General features: G+C 37.6%; 1 protein-coding gene across 1 annotated transcript in view; it reads left to right on the forward strand.

Annotated features, from left to right (window-relative positions):
• The window catches only part of DYNC2H1 (dynein, cytoplasmic 2, heavy chain 1), a 157,499-nt gene extending 145,260 nt beyond the window's left edge, over positions 1-12,239 (forward strand). Inside the window, exons 88-89 of the mRNA XM_009999379.1 lie at positions 7,902-8,018; positions 12,081-12,239. Of these exons, the coding sequence (XP_009997681.1) occupies positions 7,902-8,018; positions 12,081-12,239 (276 nt within the window). The remainder of the gene's footprint in view (positions 1-7,901; positions 8,019-12,080) is intronic.
• Positions 12,240-21,230: the final 8,991 nt, after the last annotated feature.

A 21,230-nucleotide genomic window follows, 5' to 3' on the forward strand; every position in this document is an offset into this window, starting at 1 on the left:
CAAATTAGTTCCCTGAGATAAACCTGCGATATGATGAACTTCAGAGCCTGCAAATCATATGTTTTGAGCTGCCGGATTTAGTCAAGACTTCTAAGTCCTTACCAGTGAGTTAAAATTGGGTTTCACATCTCATTCTAGTAGGCTTAACTATCAGCTGCAGATGCTAGAAGCCTGGACTTCTTTAAAACTATCCTAGCATCTGTGAAAAATGTCAGAAATCAGTGTCAAATATCTGAACACCTTGCATGAATAATACTGTCTATGCATTTTCATATGTTAAAAAATATTACCATATTTAACAGTTGATAGATTGAAATAGCTGCTTGGAAACTAAAGAATGAAAGGATATTAATAAAAAATTAGTGGAAAGAGTTTTTAACAGCACTCTAATTAGGTGAATTGAATCTTCTAAATCTGTATTATCTGCAAATCATGCCATAGATTTTTGGTAATACCAGTTAGAATACACTGTTAGAAGTGTTATATGTAGGCAAAAAGGTTAACATATACTCTCTATTGCTTTACAAGAATGAGTCTCATGTTCCAAGAAGAAAAAAAATAAAAAGATTATGCTGTTTAAGGGCAAATTCTCTGGCACAGGAGTAGAAAAGCAGTTAGGTGACTGGTTATTTTTAACAAAAAGTAAGAATCCTGTCAAGTTTACTCACTTGATTTGAGTATTATATTTTTTTCAGTAAGAGCAATATTCAGTGAACCTGTATGAGTAAGTATTCACCAGTATCTTTACAGCTCCTTTGAATCTTTGATTCTACAGAAAGACTTGGGAACTCTTTGCCATGCTGAATATTATGAGTCCTCCCTTGTGCACAAGGAGAACCAGGAAGAAACTTCCACATTAGTAAAGTTAAATACCACATGGACTGTAACTAGGGCATACAAATTTCAGTGATTCAGAAAAATCATCCTTTAAAATGTGTCTTGTTTGATAAGGATCCTCTGGATGGCACATTTAACTTGGTTCACATGAGCAGTATGAATTTAATACTGGTAAAGGTCACACATCTGCAGTTTCAATAATTCAGGCTAACATTATAGAGCAGGGAGCTATTTTTTTTTTTAATGGGAACTCTAAAGAAATTTTCTATCAGCAGAATGGGTAAGTCATTAAACATGTGCTGTTATGAGGTATCTGGGATCCTGTTTTATTCCACCTGACTTTACATACTTAAATCAGAAACTGTAGATTTCCAGCTTCAATTAATCCATAAAGACAGACATGCACCAATTCAGATCTTAAATGAGTTAAACAACTTTCAGGAGACAGCTGTCTTTCTCCACTGGCAGGAGAAAATCTACAATTGCTGTTGCTCTACCATGCTAGTTTTGGTCAATTGCCTGAAGGTAAAAAAGTGGGTTTTTTAAAAAAAAAGCTATCACATTTTGGAAGTTTAAATACATGTGTCACAGAGACAGAGCATTCAAGAAAGAGTTAATTAAAGATTTTCCAGACGTTTTGTAAAAAATATGTTAAGTTTATACAATGCTGTAACAGCCATTATCTACTTGATTAAAGATGATATTGTTGTATAAAAGCACCACCGTTGATAAAGCCTCTTTCACAGAAAGTATAATACATGAATGGAAAGTCTTACATAGGAATGAAATAGAAGGAAACAAAGTGTAGTCACAACAGGATGTTGTGAATACAAGGTGGAAAGTGTTAGCAAATTATAACACATCTACTTTTCCTGGCTTAAGTTGCACATGATCCAGTCAAATACATAAAATCCTCAGTGAACTGAGCCACTACAAGACATTGTGTTATCTCAGTCTTGTACTTAACTGTTACTTCCTCATTGGACATCCTTCTGTCTGGCGATAAGGCTACAAAGCAATTTTTCCCATTTAAGAATTTGGTGCATAAGCAAGGGAGATCTGTTTCCATTTCAGTTGTGTGCAGAATGAGATAACTGAAATAAACACAAAATGTTTCTTGGCATCCTATTTTGTATGCATCTATGAATGCAGTTAGTAGTATATATGCATAGACACACTTCTGTGTCTGCACAGATAACCTTTTTTTATTCCCTTTGGAAATTTTCTTTTCATTATGATTTATTGTGTTTCAGTTTAGAACATGCCTGACCATACAGCTCTTTGTCTGTAAGTTAAACTCAGATATTTCCAATCCTGCTGTTTTTTCCCCCTTGTCAACTTTTAGGTCTTCAGATGATATTCTCAAGGTGGTGTGAACCTGCTTTCATTTCTCTTTGCTAAGCCACATTCTTCTCCAAACTATCAGAAAGCTTGTGATAAAATAATTGGTAGAATCAGTAAATAGGATTTATTTTTTCAGAAGATTTCATTTGTTGATACTGCATGTTCCTTCTTCTCATGATTCAGACTGCAGTTTTAAAATGAGATCTCTCACATCCTCTACAAGAACCAGATCACATTATAGACTCTTCTGAGCTTTATCAGGCTCATTTTATGCTAATGGTGCTACTTCACTTCGTGTGGCTATTTCCACTGAGAGACTTGAATCTGTACCCACATGGTTGAGGTACTCTGTTTTGGGATATGGGAGAGTCATGCCCTGAATCAATGGATATTTAATATTCTTACAGGATATCTTTGTTGAAGGATTGGAAAAATTAGAAATGCAGATTAACATTAAATTTAAACCTGAGATTCACACATGCTTAGTATAATTTTCTTAGTCACACTGTCAGTTAGTGACTTTTTTGAAGACGTGATTTGAGATTTTTTTTCTTTGCCTTTAATTTTAAAAGTTTCTGATGGCTTAGAATCTGTTCTAAAACTGAAATTAAGGTGGAAATCTCATTATGATCTGTATGATGAAAATGCTTTTTCAGTCTCCCTGCACTTTAAAAAGATAGCATAATGACTCAGTAGTTGTAGACATTTAGAATGATCTTTGTGTGCCAAAAATTTCAAATAATATACCCTGGGATCATTTGTAAGTCAGGAGTATGAAATGCTTGTTCTGTAACTATGAAGTAGGCAGAGGAACACAATGTCAGGCCAAGAGCACACCTGAATCTGGATGGTTTATCAAATCTGATGTTAAATTATCAGTGTTAATTCAGGTGATAGTTTAGATGTATGATGTGGAGAAGATCTCTCATAGTAGGATGTGGTGAATATTTTATTGAGAATCAATCTGTGTAAAATTACACCTTCTTTAATATCACTTCAGAATCCTTTAATGAAAAGTACTGAAAATGTATGGCTATAGCAATGTAATCACATATTGGTATGCAAATACATCTCTTTGTGCAGTCATTGTGCTGTTGTACAAAAGCAGGTAGTCATTCATTCCTTTTGGCATTCCATTTTCTGTTATTATAGAAAAGAGTGAAAGAAACATGATAAGAGACTTTTTGGTTAGAAAGTGCTATGAGTTTAGGCAGAGCTTCATATAAGTAGTGAAAACCAAAACTTTATTGCAAGACTATAATATTCACACAATCACAGAACCACAGACTGGTAGGAATTAGGGGGAGAATGGATTGAGCAGTCCTGAGGAGAAAGGCTTGGGGGTGTTAGTTGATGAGAAGCTCAGCATGAGCCACCAGTGTGTGCTGGAGCCCAGAGAGCAACTGCATCCTGGGCTGCATCAAAAGAAGTGTGGCCAGCAGGGCCAGGGAGCTGATTCTGCCCCTCTACTGTGCTCTGGTGAGACCTCACCTGGAGTACTGTGTACAGTTCTGGTGCCCTCAGCACAAGAAAGATATAGACCTGTTGGAGAGGGTCCAGAGAAGGGCCACCAAGATGATCAAAGGCCTGGAGCAGCTCTGCTCTGAAGACAGGCTGAGAGAGTTGGGGCTGTTCAGCCTGGAGAAGAGAAGGCTCCGGGGAGACCTTGTAGTGGCTTTCCAGTGCCTGAAGGGGCTACAGGAAAGCTGGGGAGGGACTTTTCATCAGAGAAGATAGTGATAGGACAAGGGGTTAAACTGAGAGAGGGGAGATTTAGGTTAGATATGAGGAAGAAATTATTCACTGTGAGGGTGGTGAGGAACTGGACTGGGTTGCCTAGGGAGGTTGTTGATGCCCCATCCCTGGAGGTTTTTAAGGCCAGGTTGGATGAGGTTTTGTGCAGTCTGGTCAAGTGGTCGGGTTTCCTGCTTATGGCAGAGGGGTTGGAACTTGATGATCTTTCAGGTCCCTTCCAACTTTAATGATTCTTTCATTCTCTGATTCTATGAATTAGAAGGGTCCTCTAGAGATCACCTAGTTCAACCCCTTTGCTGAACCAGGATCACCTAGAGCAGATCACACAGGATCACATCCGGGTGGGTTTTTAATGTCTCCAGACATGGGGATTCTGCAGCCTCCCTGGGCAGCTTGTTCAAGTACTCCTTTACCCTCAAAGTAAATATTTAGATGGAACTTCGTGTGTTCCAGTTTGTGCCCATTGCTCCTATTCCCATTGCTGAGCACCACTGAGAAGAGTCTGGCCCCATCTTCCTGACACCCACCCTGTAGATATTTCTAAGCATTAATAAAATCCCTGCTCAGTCTTCTGCAGGATAAACAGACCCAGGTCTCAGCCTTTCCTCACAAATGAGATGGTCCAGTCCCCTGGTCATCTTTACAGCCCTTTGCTGTACTTTCTCCAGTAGTTCTTCTTCTACTGGGGAGCCCAGAACTGGACACAGTACATAATACCAGCATTAATATCAAAACTATGCTCTTAGCAATAGACCGAAATGCCATTATAAGGCATCTGAGAGGTCTTTTTATACAGTATAACTCCATCCTAAAATAAAAAGAAATTAACGATGTAGGCCTGTGAAGGTAATAAAGTGAAAATATGAAGGCTGCTGTAATTTGTATAATTTCATGGGAAATTACATTAAACAGCAAGGAAAAATTCATTGCATAGACTTTGAAATTTTGGAAACAGTGATGCTTTGGGCCATCTTATCAACACACTTCCTACAAATGTATTTTAAAGAAGGATAGTCTATAATGTGTAACAACAGCTTTTTTTGAAGCTAAACTAGTGCGGGTAGTTGCAGAATGCCAGCTACTTTGTAAGAATTAACATTTTAAAAAATGATGGTCAACTCCAGCCATTACTCTGAGCTGAGCTGCACGAAATCTATGCATGGTAGTTACAGATACTGTGAAATCCATGTCCTTTGTAGTAGCTGTAATTTTTGTATGTTGTTTGTCACAGGAACGAGAACATGGCGATGGGTATATGCAGTCAAACAGTATCTGACAGTACTTTGTTCCAGTGTTGGGGTTTTTTGATATCTTTTCTTATGGAATCAAAGTAAAAAATTTGGTCTTCATCTTCAAATGGGTCTCTATGATTGGTTGAAGTGTTCTAGGAGATCAAATGGTGTTATTTTACATAACTACAATGTTAAAGGAACTTCCAATATCAAAAGAATATACGTCTGTGCAGTAGAAAGAGATTTTTCAATAGGTGACCCACTTCTATTGAACCTTCTTTTAGAGATGGTCAGGATGACCAGACCTTTGAACACCCTAACAATAAATTTTAAAACTTATTCATCAAACCAGTCTCTCCTCAATGATTTTGCTGAACTCACATATTTATCAAACTAAACTCCAGAACAAAATTCCCTGCAGGTTGCAGGAAGAGCATAAAGAAGAATATGAGATGAATCTTTCAAGTATTTGTGTGACAGGGATAAATAACAGCTTTGAAAGCATTCAGTGTAGTGAGATAAAATGTAATCTAAGGCTTGTGCAAATAGTAAAATGAGGCCTTAAGTATCGGTGTTAACAACAGAGAGCTGTAGGAGGGACTCCATGGGAAAGCCTCAGTGTAATTGTTGATAAGATTTTATTCCTTTTGTGTGTTTTATGATATTTTTCTTCATATTCTTTGTTCTTGCAAGACAGTAGAACTGGCACTGGAATGTATATAGGCTGTCATTAAAGACTATTGGCACCCAACTTCTTTTTTGCTAAATAAAGCCTGCTCTTTCAGACAATCTCTCTGTGGGGGGAGATTTTGATTTTTAAAAGAAATGGTGCAAAATACCAATTGTTAACACTGTACCTTAAAAGCAACAGACCTGAAAATCTTAGGGAAATTCAAAGGAAAGATCACAAGAAACCCGTCAGGAGAAGGGGGAGGAGTATTTCACATTAGAATAGGTATATATGCATCTTGCATTTTGTAAGGAAGAGTCCTCAACTCATTTAGAGCAGAAATATGACTTTAGAGAAGTAATTTTTTGAAGACTGCAATGCCTGTCTACAACCAAAAGAGTAGTTAATGAAAATGCAAAATCTTAGCTAGTATACAGTTTGTAGAACAATAAAAAGATACCTAAACACTCAGAAAGAAGCATTGGCTTTCAGACACGACAGTAACCCACATTGTGTTACTGTTTAAGTGTGACTTTTCTTGTCAAATAAATAATTTTAGATCACTGTAGATATCTAAGCAAATTATTTCCATTACATTTTGTTATGGTACAGGCCTTAATTATAATGTCATACTTTAACCACTTTTTCAAATTCAGTGCACTTAAAAAATTTCTTAGAAGAGAAAATGTACAAGAAAATGATACTTTTCTCCACTTTGGTTATGCATTCACTCATCTAGATTCCAACAGCCTTGTATTTCCTAATTCCAGCAATGCTTTATGAACCTTCTTTTGGGAAAGCCTTCCTCAATATTATCTATTTAATTCAGGGCTATGGTATGATATAACAGTCAGGTGATTTTCAGATTGTAGCTTCTGTTCGATATCTGTTCCATCTTAAGACAGGAAGAGAGAAAAGGGCCTCAAGTTGCACCAAGGGTGGTCTAGTTTGGATATGAGAAGAAATTTCTTCAGTAAAAGGGTTTTTAATCACTGGAATAAGCTGCCCAGGAAGGGGACTGAATCACTGTCCCTGGAGGTGTTTAGAAAGTGTGTAGGTGTGATTTAGCACTGGACTCAGTAGAGTTAGGTTAGTGGTTGGATTCAATGATCTTAAAGGTCTTTTCCAAACAGAACATTTATTTGAGTCTGTGAAGATTTGGCCTTTTGAAAAGCTTCCTGAAAGTTATTACTGAATTGTTTTATTACTTCTAAAATTGAAGTTCTCACTTCAGCAAGCCAAAGTGATTATTATTGGTATTAGTAGTATTGTTGTTATTAATAATACTTATAGCAAACTATTATTATTTGTACTGGAAAAATAAAATTATCAACATTTATTTTAAATTTTGTTTGGAAGAAATCCAGAATAGCTATCATTGTCATTAATTCATGCAGGACTTCAGTAAAGACAAAAGATAATACTTAGTTCAGAAGCTGAAAGCACTTATTAATCAAAAGCAAGCACTTAGAACATGTTAAATGTAAAACACTGCATAGTTACTAACAGAAGAAGATACTATTTATATTTAATTTTCCCAAACAATGTTTTATTTAGGAAATCTATAATTATTTTAAATATCATTTTCTATCATATGATTTCAATATATTTTGTTTGCCTTTGGAGAAGTTATGTAATTGTGCATTCTATTCTATGAAAGCTGTTCTCAGATTTCAGAGAGTCGTGCTTATTTCAGTGAATCTTCTCTTCTTCTTGACATTGTAATGATTGTGTACTTTTGTACACAATTGTTGCTATCTTTTTTTCCATTTGTCTAATGCCAGGCAACTGCAGTTGCATAAATGATGACATTTACAGTTATTTTTCTCTAACATTCAAAGAACATGAACCCAAATCAGAGGAAGTTCACACTGAAGTTTGGTCCAGATCTTGCTTTTAAATAATTTTTCCTATTCCCACATGAAACATTGCAATAATCAGTTTCCTGTTATTTAAAAATCTGGTCACAGTAAAAAAGTTGCCATTTACTAAAGAACAGTGTAATAATTACAGACATTTCAAGTCTCTTATATATGTTTGAATATTTTACATTTCCATGGCAGATCACTGGCTTACAACTGGAAGGCTGCAGTTTTGATGGAAATCGACTTTCAGAAAATCTGCATGATTCTCCCAGTGTGTCATCTGTTCTCCCTTGTTACATGGCCTGGATTCCACAGGTACTGAATTATTAAAAACCCTAAACTTTCAAGATCCATAAGTCTCTTTTTTTCTGTGTAGTAGCTTTTCAGTATGATGCTGCTGACCTGTTTTCCCCCTCATTTCAAAATAAAAATCCTTCTCTTTAGTAAGAAAAGCAGTTAATTCTTTTATATAAAACTAGAACTTGCTAATATAATTAATATTTTTAGGTTTTATTGTTCAGATTAAGCAATGAGCTTTATTTCACTCATGCCTTTTTTTCCTTGTCTTTGAAGAAAAGTTAACATTCTTTCAAAAGTGTGTTTAGTGAATACATATATGAGTTGGGAGCTCATTCTTAGAATGTATTTTCTTTGTACTTTAAAAGTTAAATTAAAATGCCACACCAATAAAAACTTAGATAACATAGTGTGATTTGTAAGCAGAGAAAGCCTTTCCCATACTTAGACTAATTAATAAAAATGCCAGTGCTTGCAGAACTATGTAAGATGAAAGTGAAGTAATCCAAACAGTAAAAATTGTTACTGTTCTGCTCTCCAGTTATAATAGCAATCTCTGATAAATAAAGCAAAAAGTTACATAGAAGTTACTCAAGGATATGTGCAATTACAAATGCGTATACTTGAAGTCTTACAACTGAAAAAAATCTTGTGGAATTCATCTCATCTAAATTTATCAGTCTCAAAGTTAATTGTTTTGTATGACTTAATTGTCTCAGATCCTTCTTTGATCTCAGTAAAAGACAAGCATCTCAGGGAATCCCTGCCATCCCAAAGGTAGCTGGGTAAGTCTCTGTCTAAATGTGACTCCAGAGGGCTAACTCTGGGACATACGGATGAGAAGAAAGCCACATACAGATCTAAAATAAAATATAATAAAAGAAAAATCAACTGTAAATGTATAAAGTGAAATAGGACTGGATGCAGGTCTTTTCCACTTCTTTGTAAAAATAAGTAAAATTAGCAGTGTGTAAGAAATGAAAAATAATGTCATCTTTCATCCCATCCTGCAGTCATTACCTCATCAAGCAAATTAAATTTTTTAACTGGAGGAATTTGTTATTTGGCAACCTAGAGAACCCTGCAAAGTTTTCTCTTGAGAAGGTCAGGTTTTGTTAAAAAGAATGTTAAAGAAAAAGTTCACTGGACCAATGTCATTGAAATTTAAGTTAGAATTGAGTTCATTATCATAAATTATGGTAATTATGAGATTTATGGTATATTGTGATAGATATTATGCAAGGAGCTCCATTGCTAACACACTACTGTATCCCCTTTTTTTTATTTCCTCATTGTTATTTCCAGCACTGGAAGTATAGTATTATATTGTAGTACAGCATTAGAGCTATAATGGTCAAGATTTGGACTTTGAGCACACACGTAAATACTAGTCACCATCTACACTACTGCTGTGGCTTTGATGGGAAGTAAAATACTGAAAATTAAAAAAAAAAAAAAAGCTAGAACACCACAAGGCCTATTACAAAGTCAACCAGAGAAAGATTCTTTAGTTCTTTATTACTTTACAAAGTTGGTTGTTTTGGTTTTTTTGTTCAGAGAAATAGAGAGATTTCTAATTTATCTGAAAGGTGGTGTGTGGGATAAATACAAAATTGCCACACATCTTACTGCGTGGATTCAGTGGTGGGTGGGAGGGGATGGTAATGTACATGGTTTTACATGGTAACAGCAAATGCTTATCTTATGCATACTGAAAATCAAGATTTTAAGTAACCCTCTCTTTGTTCTGAAAAAAAAAATAATCTTGTGTTAGAGGCAAAACAGGTTCTTAGGTGCTTTTCTGAGTAAGTCTATATTCTTTAAATTTCAAATATAAGATCCAGAAGCTAAATGTGACATCAGCAGAGAGCTTTTTTCTATAAAAGATAGAAGTGAGATTGTTCAATAATCTGTGAAATAAATTTCTTTCAATGTACTTCATACTTCAAAAGAATAGCAACTGAAGTCTTTGTGTTTGAAAAAATTATAATCCTTTTAAAACACAGCCCGAAACTTGCTAACTGCATGGATTTTTATATATGTAAACTATCTCTATGAAAACAGTTTCTGAATTGACCTGTCCTTAAGTTGTTTTGCTATGGGCTGCACTGTAAAAACTGACCACAATCAAACACTATGCTCAGAAACCAAGGCAGAGTCAGGACATTATGCACTTCTCCTTATCTAATTATCCTCTGCTTAGGGGAAGAGTGCATGAAGTAGAATGTATTATCTTAGAATTCTTCAGTTTTGAATTTGTTTTCTTTTCCTCATAAATATCTCATGAAATCTAGTGAGCAAAAATCTGTATATTTATAGTGCAATGCTTTGAGATAGTTTTCAACCAAACTAAAATAATGTGAAGTCTCTAGAAAAGAAATAAAAGTAGCCTGCAGGATTTCTTAGAGAGAACCCCCTAAAAATGCTGCAATGCTCAAAATGTAGTATTTTGAGCTACTAACGTGATGCTTATTCTAATTAAATTGTGAAGGTCCTTTCTAGTTTTAATTCAGTCATAGATCCCAAGCTGTGAAGGGTGTCACTAAAAGAAATGGAACCATGTGTGAGGCAGCCTAGGCAAACTGAATTTTTGGACCATGCATAAGCCAAGGACATAAGGATTTGTGGTTCAAAAAGACTTTCACAGAATGGCTTCAAATAATGTTATTCCTTAAAACATCAGTAGGATTGAGAAAGGCATGAGAACAATTGTTTTGCCTGAGAAGGATGTAAAAGGAGGTCATCAAAGGCAAACTGATCAAGTTTTGGCCGCCTAGCTTTGGCAAAACTTAAATTATCTGATTAACATTTTACTCTCAGACTGGCCAGCATTCTGTATTCTTCAGTAGCATTAATAAAGGGATAAATGTGGTAAGTATAATCCTTCTGAGAACAGCTGAGTTCTTTTGAGAAACTTGATTATTAAGTTATTCTATACAGCTCTTACAGTGCATAGACCTTCTGTAAGGATCTAAATGCTGATGCTCAAAAGACATGAGAAGTTGATTTTTAAAAGGAACAAAATTTCTCAGAAATGGCTTAGATTTGACATGCAAGGCAGTGTGCTTGAAGCAGTTATTGTTTGCATGTTTCCTATTTCCTGCTTTTAGTAATTTTCTAATATTGGAGCTTCACCAACTCACATTTGATGTGATTTGCATTAAAAAGGCCCTGATTTTTGTTTCAAATTCCTTTCTGACAAGTGTGCTGCTTTGTTATTTGATTATTGAAAATCATCCTACGTTTTCCTGTTGACAGGAAGAGAGATTTTGAGTGTGATGGAAAACAAGCTTAATATATATCAATTGAGTCAAACCCTGAATTGTTAAATAATTGTTAAATGAAAATGGAAACTCAGATTACATGCTGTAGGAAGTCTTGACTGAGTCTTTGAGCTCAATTCTATAGTCATGTGTGGGGACACATGCCTGTGCAAAACCCAAGGAGGAAACATCATCCCAGACCCACACCATTTGTAGTGCAGAAAGCACAGAGGAACTGTTACTGTTGTCAGAGTAGAGCACTGCTTGCTCATCAGGAAGTCTGAGAGGTGAAGCCATGGCTCCAGACAAGGTCCCTCCCTAAGAAGAGTTTACAATCTAAAGTACAGTTGAAATCTGAATCCTTAAAGTTAACTTGATAATTTTTCTATCCAGGCACTTAGTGGAACTGGCTTGTTTTCTAGAAGTGCGAAAGAACCTCAGCTATGACTGTCATCAGCATTAGTATGAAAGGCATTAAAAAATCATCAAACCTGCTTTTTTTTTTTTTTTTTTTTTTTTTACTGATAATGTAACTTTTTACATACACTGGCATGTCTTGAATGAAGTGCTACAAGTAGCAAGTTAACTGGAGAGGAAGAGGAAAGGCTTAGTTATGGGGTACTCCAGCGAATTTTCTGAACTCTCTGCTTTGTAATTAATCCTCCTTTGTAGCCTGGACCAAAAGTTCCCTTTCCAAGGCTGCAGTGTCTAAACTGTATCTTAAGATCCAGCTTCAGATACCATATCATTGGAGATTATTCCTTTCTCATGTTTTGTTGTGTGGTTAGGTGATGACTAAGTGCTTGTTTGTTGACAGGATGCATATGGCCCATATTCTCCGGAGGAATGTATAACATTGCCAGTTTACAGTAGCATGGAGAGAGACCGTGTGGTGACAAATATTGATGTACCTTGTGGAGGAAACCAAGACCAGTGGATTCAGTGTGGTGCTGCTTTATTTTTAAAAAATCAGTAATCTGAAACTGCATGAAATTAACTCTTGAAGCTAAGTATCATTTAAGCATCTCAGTTGTTTCTGTCTAAAAGAAAACTTTAGTTTAGTTGCTTATACACTTCTTAAGCAATGCTTTATAAATCCCTGTTTATTTTTTTAAGATATATAAAATTAATTCTGCTTAACTAGAACTTAATTGTATCGTTGTGGGATTTTGTAAAAGTTAACATGGCACTATTCAGAAAACCATTTATTTGGGTTGTTTTTTGCTGTATTTCTTTCTCAGACTTGCTGAAATGTGTTATGTTTTGCCCATAAATATTGAACAAAAATGCAAACTCAGTGTTTTTTCTTTGATTTTTTTTTTCATTAGTGTTGTTCTTATGCCTCCATTATTTAATAAACTAAAAAGATAAAACTTACCTGTTGTAGATGAAATTGAATTTTATCTTTTGTCTTCTTTTTGGAAAGTTTCTAATTTCATTTCTTCTTCAGGGACTTAGACAGACTGGATTGATGGGTTGAGGCCAATGGTGTGGGCTTCAACAAGGCCAAGTGCTGGGTCCTGCACTTGGGCCACAAGAGCCCCAGGCAACACTACAGGCTGGAGAAAGAGTGGCTGGAAAGTGTCTGGCAGAAAATGTCCTCGGGGTGTGTAGCAGGACACTCCATCTCTCAATGTGCCTGCCTCAGTTTCCATCTGTGATTCAACTGCTCTTTGTCTCTCAATTTTGCAGGCCCAGTGAAAAGATTCCCATGGGAGGAAAGGGCCTAGGCAAGCTCTGAGCTGATAACAACCTTGAGAAGTACAGAGGGCCAAGTTGATGTCCTTTTGCTTCTTCTCTTTCCAAGTCCTTCCATAAGTGATATGAAAAAAAACCCTCTTAATGTTTAACTGTAACTAGAGCACAGAAGTATTTATTTATTTATTTTTAAAATTTGGACCAAAGTCCTATAGGAGCTCATCTAGACTGATCTACGTTACAAATGTGAAAAATGCTCTCTTCCTAGGTGTCTTTGATGTGCTTATTTTTTTAGCATAGAACAAAAAACTGATTTAAGTAAATCTCAAGATAGTTTGGCAGCTTTAAATCTAATAGATTTTAATGATGTAAAATTATCATCACAAAAAATGTGAGCTGTATTTTGCATTCACAGTTTGTGTTCACAAGCAATATGTTTGATATTTACTTTGAAGAAGTGTTTCACTACTCTTTCCTTCTCATGGATTGAGTCAAAACCATGGTGTTTTGGAAGGCTCCCAGGTGACCTGAGAGGAAAAAGAGATTGCTTCTCATGTGTTCCTCAATATTTATTGCCTGTATGCATTGTATGGTGTGCTTTCTTTCTACACAATGTTGTAATCTAAATGAAAGATACTATAGATAACTACTACTGTAGATCATAGGAATGATAGTTTTGGTAGTAAAAAACAGAACTTCAGAGTGTTTATTGCCACCAAAGTGCAGCTGTAGCACAAGCATAGGCCATTCAGAAGAATGAATCAGGAAACATAAAATATAAAAAACATCAGAAATGCCTTAATGATCTGACTAGTGTTTCAATAAGCCTGTTCTGCTATTCAGTGTCAAGGGTATTTGAACTTACAAGTCTAAAATATCTCTAGAAGAGATCTTAGAAAACACACGTTACTATTCATTTAACAGCTACTTTTGAAGACTTGAGAAAGATGCATATCTTGATCAGGAGCAAATTGTTATCAATAGAAATCAAAGGGACAAAATGCAAAGTGAAAAAACCTTTCAAGAATAAAACCTTTGAAAATAATTAAGATGGTGCAGTAGTATCTGTGTTTTAATAAAGATAAACTTTTTTTTTTACAAGTGCATTTATTTTATATTTTAAAAGGAACAGTTTGTTCCTTTTACACTTTTTAGCAGTCAAGTATTCATCAGGTATTGGTGCTATCATCCATTGGAAGACGTGCTGTTTGATGCAGTTAGCAAGTTCACAGCAAGCTTCCTGTCAGAGAGCATGAACCACTTTTTGTTATTATTTGAAATATACTGACTTTCAGAAACAAGACCCATGATTGTGATAGAATACCCCAAATTGTTGTAGCAATAAGAGAAGTCTTTGTAAGGTTGATTTAAGATTTTTTTCAACACCATTTTTAGATTTTTTAAAAAACCCAAATGCTGCAGTGGAAGGGAAGTTACATCAGTTATGCTGAGTACAACTAGAACTGGTCATGCAAGTTAGTCCTTCCCCCTCTGTGTCTTTACTTTCAGAGAACAGTAGTCAGAAGAGCAGTAATTTCTCCCAGAGCAGCTATGAAATTGTTAGAGCTGGAGGGGAAAAAAACCCTGATCTCCATGCTCAAAACCATAAAATACTCATCATTCTACAACCTCTTGAACTGATAGACTGTATTTTCATTGTCAAAAATGGGTTTACATAAATTATATTTAATGTTGGTTACCAAACAAAAAACGTACAGGCTTTACCAGGGCTGGAAATTCTTAGATGAATTTTTAGATAAACATTCTTTAATGCTTTTATTTTTTTCCATTTTAATCCTTCAAAAATGTGGCAATGAGAAACTATACGTAGAAGAGTCTGACAAAAAATAGAGGGTCACATCTGAGAAAACAAGCTCACCCTCTGTGAGTCCTTAAGCTGTATCCTCCTCTGAAGCTGCACAACTTGATGAGTGCGCTTGAGTTCTTCTTAGTATGAGAAGCTTCCGTGGAAACTGCTACTTGAGAGGCCACCCCCCTCCACCTCAGCTCATCACCTGCTGTGTGTGAGTCTGCATAACTCAGCACCATTTCCTGTATCTTCTTTTCAGCCACTGAAGCTGTTTGTAGCAGAGCTCACTAAATCTGATGCATTTCAAGAAATGTCTCTCTTTAAGGTCTAGATTTCTTATTCCTGACTCTCATGACCTTTTTGTAAGATGCCTGGAAAACAACAGAACAGAACTACTTCACTTCTGGCAGTTTTGGTATAAACAGAAACATTTTTCTCTAGTGTGTTTTAGCAAATCAAAGAATAAAGTTGATGTCACTTATTTGAACAGCTTAAAAAACAATAATTACTGCTAATTTGGACTGCAGTTTGCCTGAGAAATAGTTCTTATGGCATGCTCTTTGTGGAATTGGGATATTTTCCTTTTTTAAAATATTATTTTGTTTTAATGTATTTGAACACTTCGTAATTAATAATTAATTAAAACGTAATACCATAGAATCACAGAATGGTTTTGGTTGGATCATCTAGTTCCAACTCCCTTGCATGGACAAGGATACCTTCCACTAGACTAAGTTGCTCAGAGCCCCATCCAACCTGGTCTTGAACACTTCCAGGGAAGGGTTATCCACAGCTTTCCTGGGCATCCTGTTCCAGTGTCTCACCACCCTCACACTAAAGAATTTCTTCCTAACATCTAACCGAAATCTCTCCTCTTCCAGTTTAAAGCCATTATCCCTTGTCCTATCACTACACAATATTGTAAAAAGTCCCTCTCCAGCTTTCCTGTAGCCCCTTCAGGTACTGAAAGGCTGCTACGAGGTCTCCCTGGAGCCTTCTCTTCTCCAGGCTGAACAGCCCCAACTCTCTCAACCTGTCTTCAGGAGAGGTGCTCCAGCCCTCTGGTCATCTTTGTGGCCCTACTCTGGACTTGCTTCAACAGTTTAATGTCCTTCCTGTGTTGGGGACTCCAGAGCTGGGCACAGTATTCCAGGTGGGGTCTTACGAGAGTGGAGTAGAGAGAGAGAAGCACCTGCCCTGACCTGCTGGCCATGATTCTTTTGAATATCCTGAAAGCTTTGCACAGGCCAATTCTAGAATGGCATTGTAGGTGTGAGCACTAATTGATGCAAGAATGTGGGTATTCATGCTGTGTTGCAATAGTTGCTATTCTACTTCTCTGTTACCAAAACAATCCCCATTACCATGCTCTTGTTTCACACATTGATTGAGAGCACTTACTATTTGAGTACAGTATAAATACACTGTCCAGTGTTCATTCTAGCTTGGTGATCCTGTAGTTTTCTAAACAGATTATCAGATGCCCAAGATGAATTTCAGATACATGTACTCTAACTGGGAGTGTTTCTAAGGAAGAGTGTGTCAGAATTACTACTTTTCTCAGGAGAAAGCAAGTTCCCCTGGCTGTCTTCAAAAGAAGTCTTAGAGATACTCTTCGTATTTTCACCCAGTGTTAGAGTCACATAGTTTTTTCAGAGCAGCAAACAAGAATCTTCTGAACAGGTCATCTTTGGGAAAAGTAATTAATTAGTAATCATGCTTATGAAGTGTACCAAATAGGCAATTTCATCATCAAAGCTGTCTAACTCCTCTGAGTCTCTGAGTTATTCTGATGTTAACCCACATGGTGCTATTTGCAAGCCTAAGAGCGTGTTTCATACGCTTTTATCTATGTACTGAGTTTGCTAAGAAGTATCAATTGGAGTAAGAGCGTTTTTGCGGTAGGCATGGACCTATCAACATCTGCCACTAGATGGTACTGTGGACTAGATACTCCTGAGAGACTAGCGCAGAAAAGTTGGGGGGTTTGAAAGGTAAAGACAATTTATAGTATATATAACATTGCTTCAACAGTCTGTTCCGAATGAAATTTTCTTATCAGCAGTGCTGAATAAGCAGCAATGTCTCAAAAAAAAAGTGCTAATAGTTAGTTGTGATGTAATTCTTTTTAGAAATAACTGATTCACCAAATGAATTTCTCTGTACTTAGAGATGCCTTGGTTGTGGAAGTGGATAAGGTGCTGACTGACCACTCTGGCCTGTTTGCAGCTATTTCTGTACATCTTCAGTATCTGCATGGGAAGAGGGAACAGTGAGGAGAAATGTGTCCTTGCAGGAGGGAAGATCAGCAGATTCATGCAAGCGTGGCCAGCAGTTTGAGAGAGGTGTTCCTCCTCTGGTCAGCCTTGGTGAGACAAATCCTGAGTGTTGGGTCCAGTGCTTGGCTGCCCCTTACAAGAGAGACGTGGGCATTCTAGACTGAATCCAGAGAAGGGCCATGAAGGTGATTAAGGGACTGGAGCATCCAGCATACAAGGAGAGGCTGCAAGAGCTCAGACAATTCAGCCTGGGAAAGAGAAGCTTCAGGGAAATTGTCTCAGTGTATATAAATATCTGATGAGGAGGTAAAAAAGATAGAGTCAGATGCTTCTCAGTGGTACCCAAGGAAAGAAAAAGAGACAATGGGCACAAACTGAAATGCATGAAATTTCATTTAAATATAAGAATTTTTTTCCTTCATCCTTAAGAGTGACCAAGCACTGGCACAGGCTGCCCAGAGAGGTTATGGTGTCTCATCCTTTGAGATATTAAAATCCCAACTTGACACAGTCCTTAGCAACCTGCTCTAGATGACCATACTTTGAGAAGTGGGGTAGGACTTGATATGTACAGAAGTGCTTTCCAAACTCAGGTGCTCTGTGATTATATAAACCTGTGAAATGGCTGGAAATAAAAAGGGGCCATTTAAGCTACCAGAATCAGGAACACTGTGATGTGAGAACAGGAAACCCATTTTAGGGAAGGCAAGTGTCCAATAAATACTGAGCTTTCCAGTTCATTGTAGGTAGGTCTCTGACGTGATCCTTCTATCCTTTGGGTTCCAGTAAGTCGAAAAATCCCAGCTGTAATTTACTGATACTGCCCTGTCCACTCTGTCTTGTTCTTAGTTGGCTGTGAAGTATTTTCCTTAGGATTTTTATAAGAAAATTGCATATCAAATATGAGAAGCAAATTTAGTAAACTGGAATTTACAAGGTAGTTTGGACTTCAGTACATTTCCAACATAATAAAGATACATCAAACACCTCACTGATACTGTGAAGACAGCACTTTAGTTATATATATGCAGTTTGTGTAACTCTCTCTAATAGTTAGAAGCAATAAAAATAACTTCTGCAAATCATGAGAAGGCTGTATGTCAGAGAAAGAGCCAGAAAACTGCAAACCAAGTGCTAGCCTATATTTATTCTGATATTAGCATTTTCAAAGTATACTCAAGAGAAATTGCAGTTGAGGTCATTTCAGTGTTGAAGTTTCTTCATTGGAGGGAATTGTCAGGCATTGGGAAAAGACAAAATGTCCCTTGGCAGAGCATACTTGATGTTCACCTATTCAGAAACAGTTTTTGGTCATCACTTTGGAGACAGTGTAGCACATTGGGGCATCTAACCTACACCCCCTGAAAAAGGAGTTTCACTCATGGTTATATCAATGCTGGGAAGAATTCTGATAAATTAAGGAGGGATCATGGGACGCAAAGAGATGTGAAGGAGTGAAAGTCCTATCTGTCATAAAGAGCAGTGTGATCTTTTATTGTTTCAGCGGAGATTAAAAGAAAACAGACACTGGCCAATTGTGTTCCAGTATCATCTACATAAATTCACCTCTTTTTCTTTTCTAACATTTTGCTTCCAGTTTTTCTTTCTCTTCTCTTTAGAGAATCAAGAACTTTTTCCCTTGTGCCCTTTCTGTAGGAGTAACTTCGCTGGACTTCCTGAAGCACCATCCTCAATGTTTTTCCATGGGAGGGAGAGATTACACTTTTTCTTTTCGCATCAGAGTTTAAATGCCATAATTTGTTGTTAGTTGTTGAAAATGGTATTTCACCTAAAGAAGGTTTATCTCACACAGATAATTCCTTTTGTAATCAGAGTTCCATGAGGCTGCAGGAAGGAGTGAGCCCCAAAGTAAATGTGGTCATTGCTTTAGTGACCTTCATAATATAAGGAAAATGAACCCACCAGTAGGATTGTCTAGGGAAAGCACTTCACTTTTGGTAGTCACACCTTAAAGCTATGATTAGAAGTTTTAAATAAGCACAGGAAACAATGTCATGCCTACCTCTCACAGTGTTACAAGGATATTAATAAGTAGCTAACATCCTGTTTTGACTCCTTTAGACCTTTTGGAGTTGTACTTTCCACAGCTGCACACAGGGGGAGATAACGGTCTCCACTCCCTTTCACATCATATGAGTAGTATTTGCACTTACCCATTGATCTACATCATATGGCAACCCACTGCCCAGGGTCCTTGCTCTTTTCTGTGGAAATCACAGAATCACAGAATTGTCAGAGTTGGAAGGGACCTCTAGAGATCATCTAGTCCAACTCCCCTGCTGAAGCAGGATCCCCTAGAGCACATTACTCAGGACTGCATCCAGGCGGGTTTTGAATGTCTCCAGCAAAGAAGACTCCACAACCCCCTGGGCAGTGTTCTCATGTCTGTCACCCTCACCATAAAGAAGTTTTTACTGATGTTTAAATGGAACTTAACATGTTCCACCTTGTGCTCACTGGCCCTTGTCCTTTCACTGGGAACTCCTGAAAAGAGTCTGGCTCCACCCTTCCTGTACCCACCCTTTAGATACCTATAGGCATTTATAAGGTCTCCCCTCAGCTTTCTTTTCTCCAGGCACTCACGGGTGCATCCCATGAGGGCCCTTGAGCTTATGGATGCCCGGTTTGACCAAGAGGTCTCTAACCTGCTCCTCCTCTACTAAGGGGGAAAGTCTTCCTCTCTCCAGACCTTCCCCTTGCCTCCAGGGTCTGGGATTCATGAAGAACAGCTTTAGCAGTGAAGAGTGAAGCAAAGAAGACATCACTAACTCTGCTCTCTCTGTGTCTTTCACCACTAGGTCACCCACCTCATTCATCAGCAGGCCTACATTTCCCCTAGTCTTCCTTTTTTCTAGTGACACACTGAAAAAAAGCTCTTCTTTTTGTCTTACCACAGTGGCCAAGTTGAGTTCTGCTTGAGCCTCGACCCTTCTAATTTTCCCCCTGCATAGCTCCACTGCATCTTGGTATTCCTCATAGGTTGCCAACCCCCTTTTCCAAAGGCTGTAAATTTTCCTTTTGTTCCTGAGATCCAGCCAAAGCTCTCTATTTAGCAAGGCTGGTCTTCTTCCCTGTTGGTTCATCTTCTGGGACCTGGGGATGGTCTTCTGTGCCTTTAAGAGTTCCTCCTTAAAGTATGACCAGCCTTCCTGAGCTACTTGGCCCTTCAGGACTGTCTCCCAAGGGACGCTTTCAAGCATGCTCCAAATCAGGCCAAAGTCTGCCCTTCGGAAGTCCAAGGTGGCAGTTCTGCTGGCTCTCTCCCCAGCAGAACTCAGCATGCAAGAGTGCCTGATGCACAACCTGTCTCTCATAGCAAGGGAATATCTACAAGGTAACTTGGGCACACTTCCAGCTCCCCTCGTTTAGACAAAGGCATATATTCTGTGGTTGGTTCTGGCTAAGATTGTGGAATACTTAGAAACTGCATTGGGAAACAGGGAACAGCATTCAGACACCAAAAATTGTGGTTGACTGTTGAGAGAGAGTGGCACAAATCAGCAGTTTACAGAGGCAAGAGAGGAATGCTTAGCTCAAGAACAACTAGGCAGTTCTGAGTCCCCCAATAGAAGAAAGACATTGGAAAAGCTGAGAAGGTTCAATGGAGGTCACCAAGATGCTCAGGGGGCTGAAGCACATTACTTTATGGGGAGAGGCTTTATGAACTTACTTGTTAAAGAAGAAGAAGAGACACCTTTGCTGGGAGGGACTTACCAGCACCTTGCCATTGTTTACAAGATTATCAAGTTTGATGGCAGGAGGACAGGGGACAATGGATGTTATAACTGTATATATGGAAAAATATTTTCAGCATGGGTGCAGTCAGGCAATGACAGAGGTTGACCAGAGAGGTTGTTCAGTTGCCATACTTGGTGGTTTTGAAAACATGACTGGATAAAACACTGAGCAATCTGTTCTGACCTCAGAGTTGACCCTGCTATTCGGGACCTCCCAGGGTCTCCATGCAACCTGAATTATTCTATGCTTCTAACTCTGAAAAGAGAATGGCATAATAGTTACTTTTTCATTGTTCAAAGTGTATAAATTACAGTAAGAAAATTATGTCACTCTTCACTTTGTGTTTAATATAAAAATGACCTGGTAGTCCTTCACTTTTACTGCTGCCTCATAAGTGATCAACAAGTCCAGAGGTAAGTCA

The sequence above is a fragment of the Chaetura pelagica genome, unplaced genomic scaffold (genome assembly GCF_000747805.2).
Source record: "Chaetura pelagica isolate M959 unplaced genomic scaffold, ChaPel_1.0 scaffold85, whole genome shotgun sequence".
Taxonomy (NCBI): Eukaryota; Metazoa; Chordata; class Aves; order Apodiformes; family Apodidae; genus Chaetura; species Chaetura pelagica.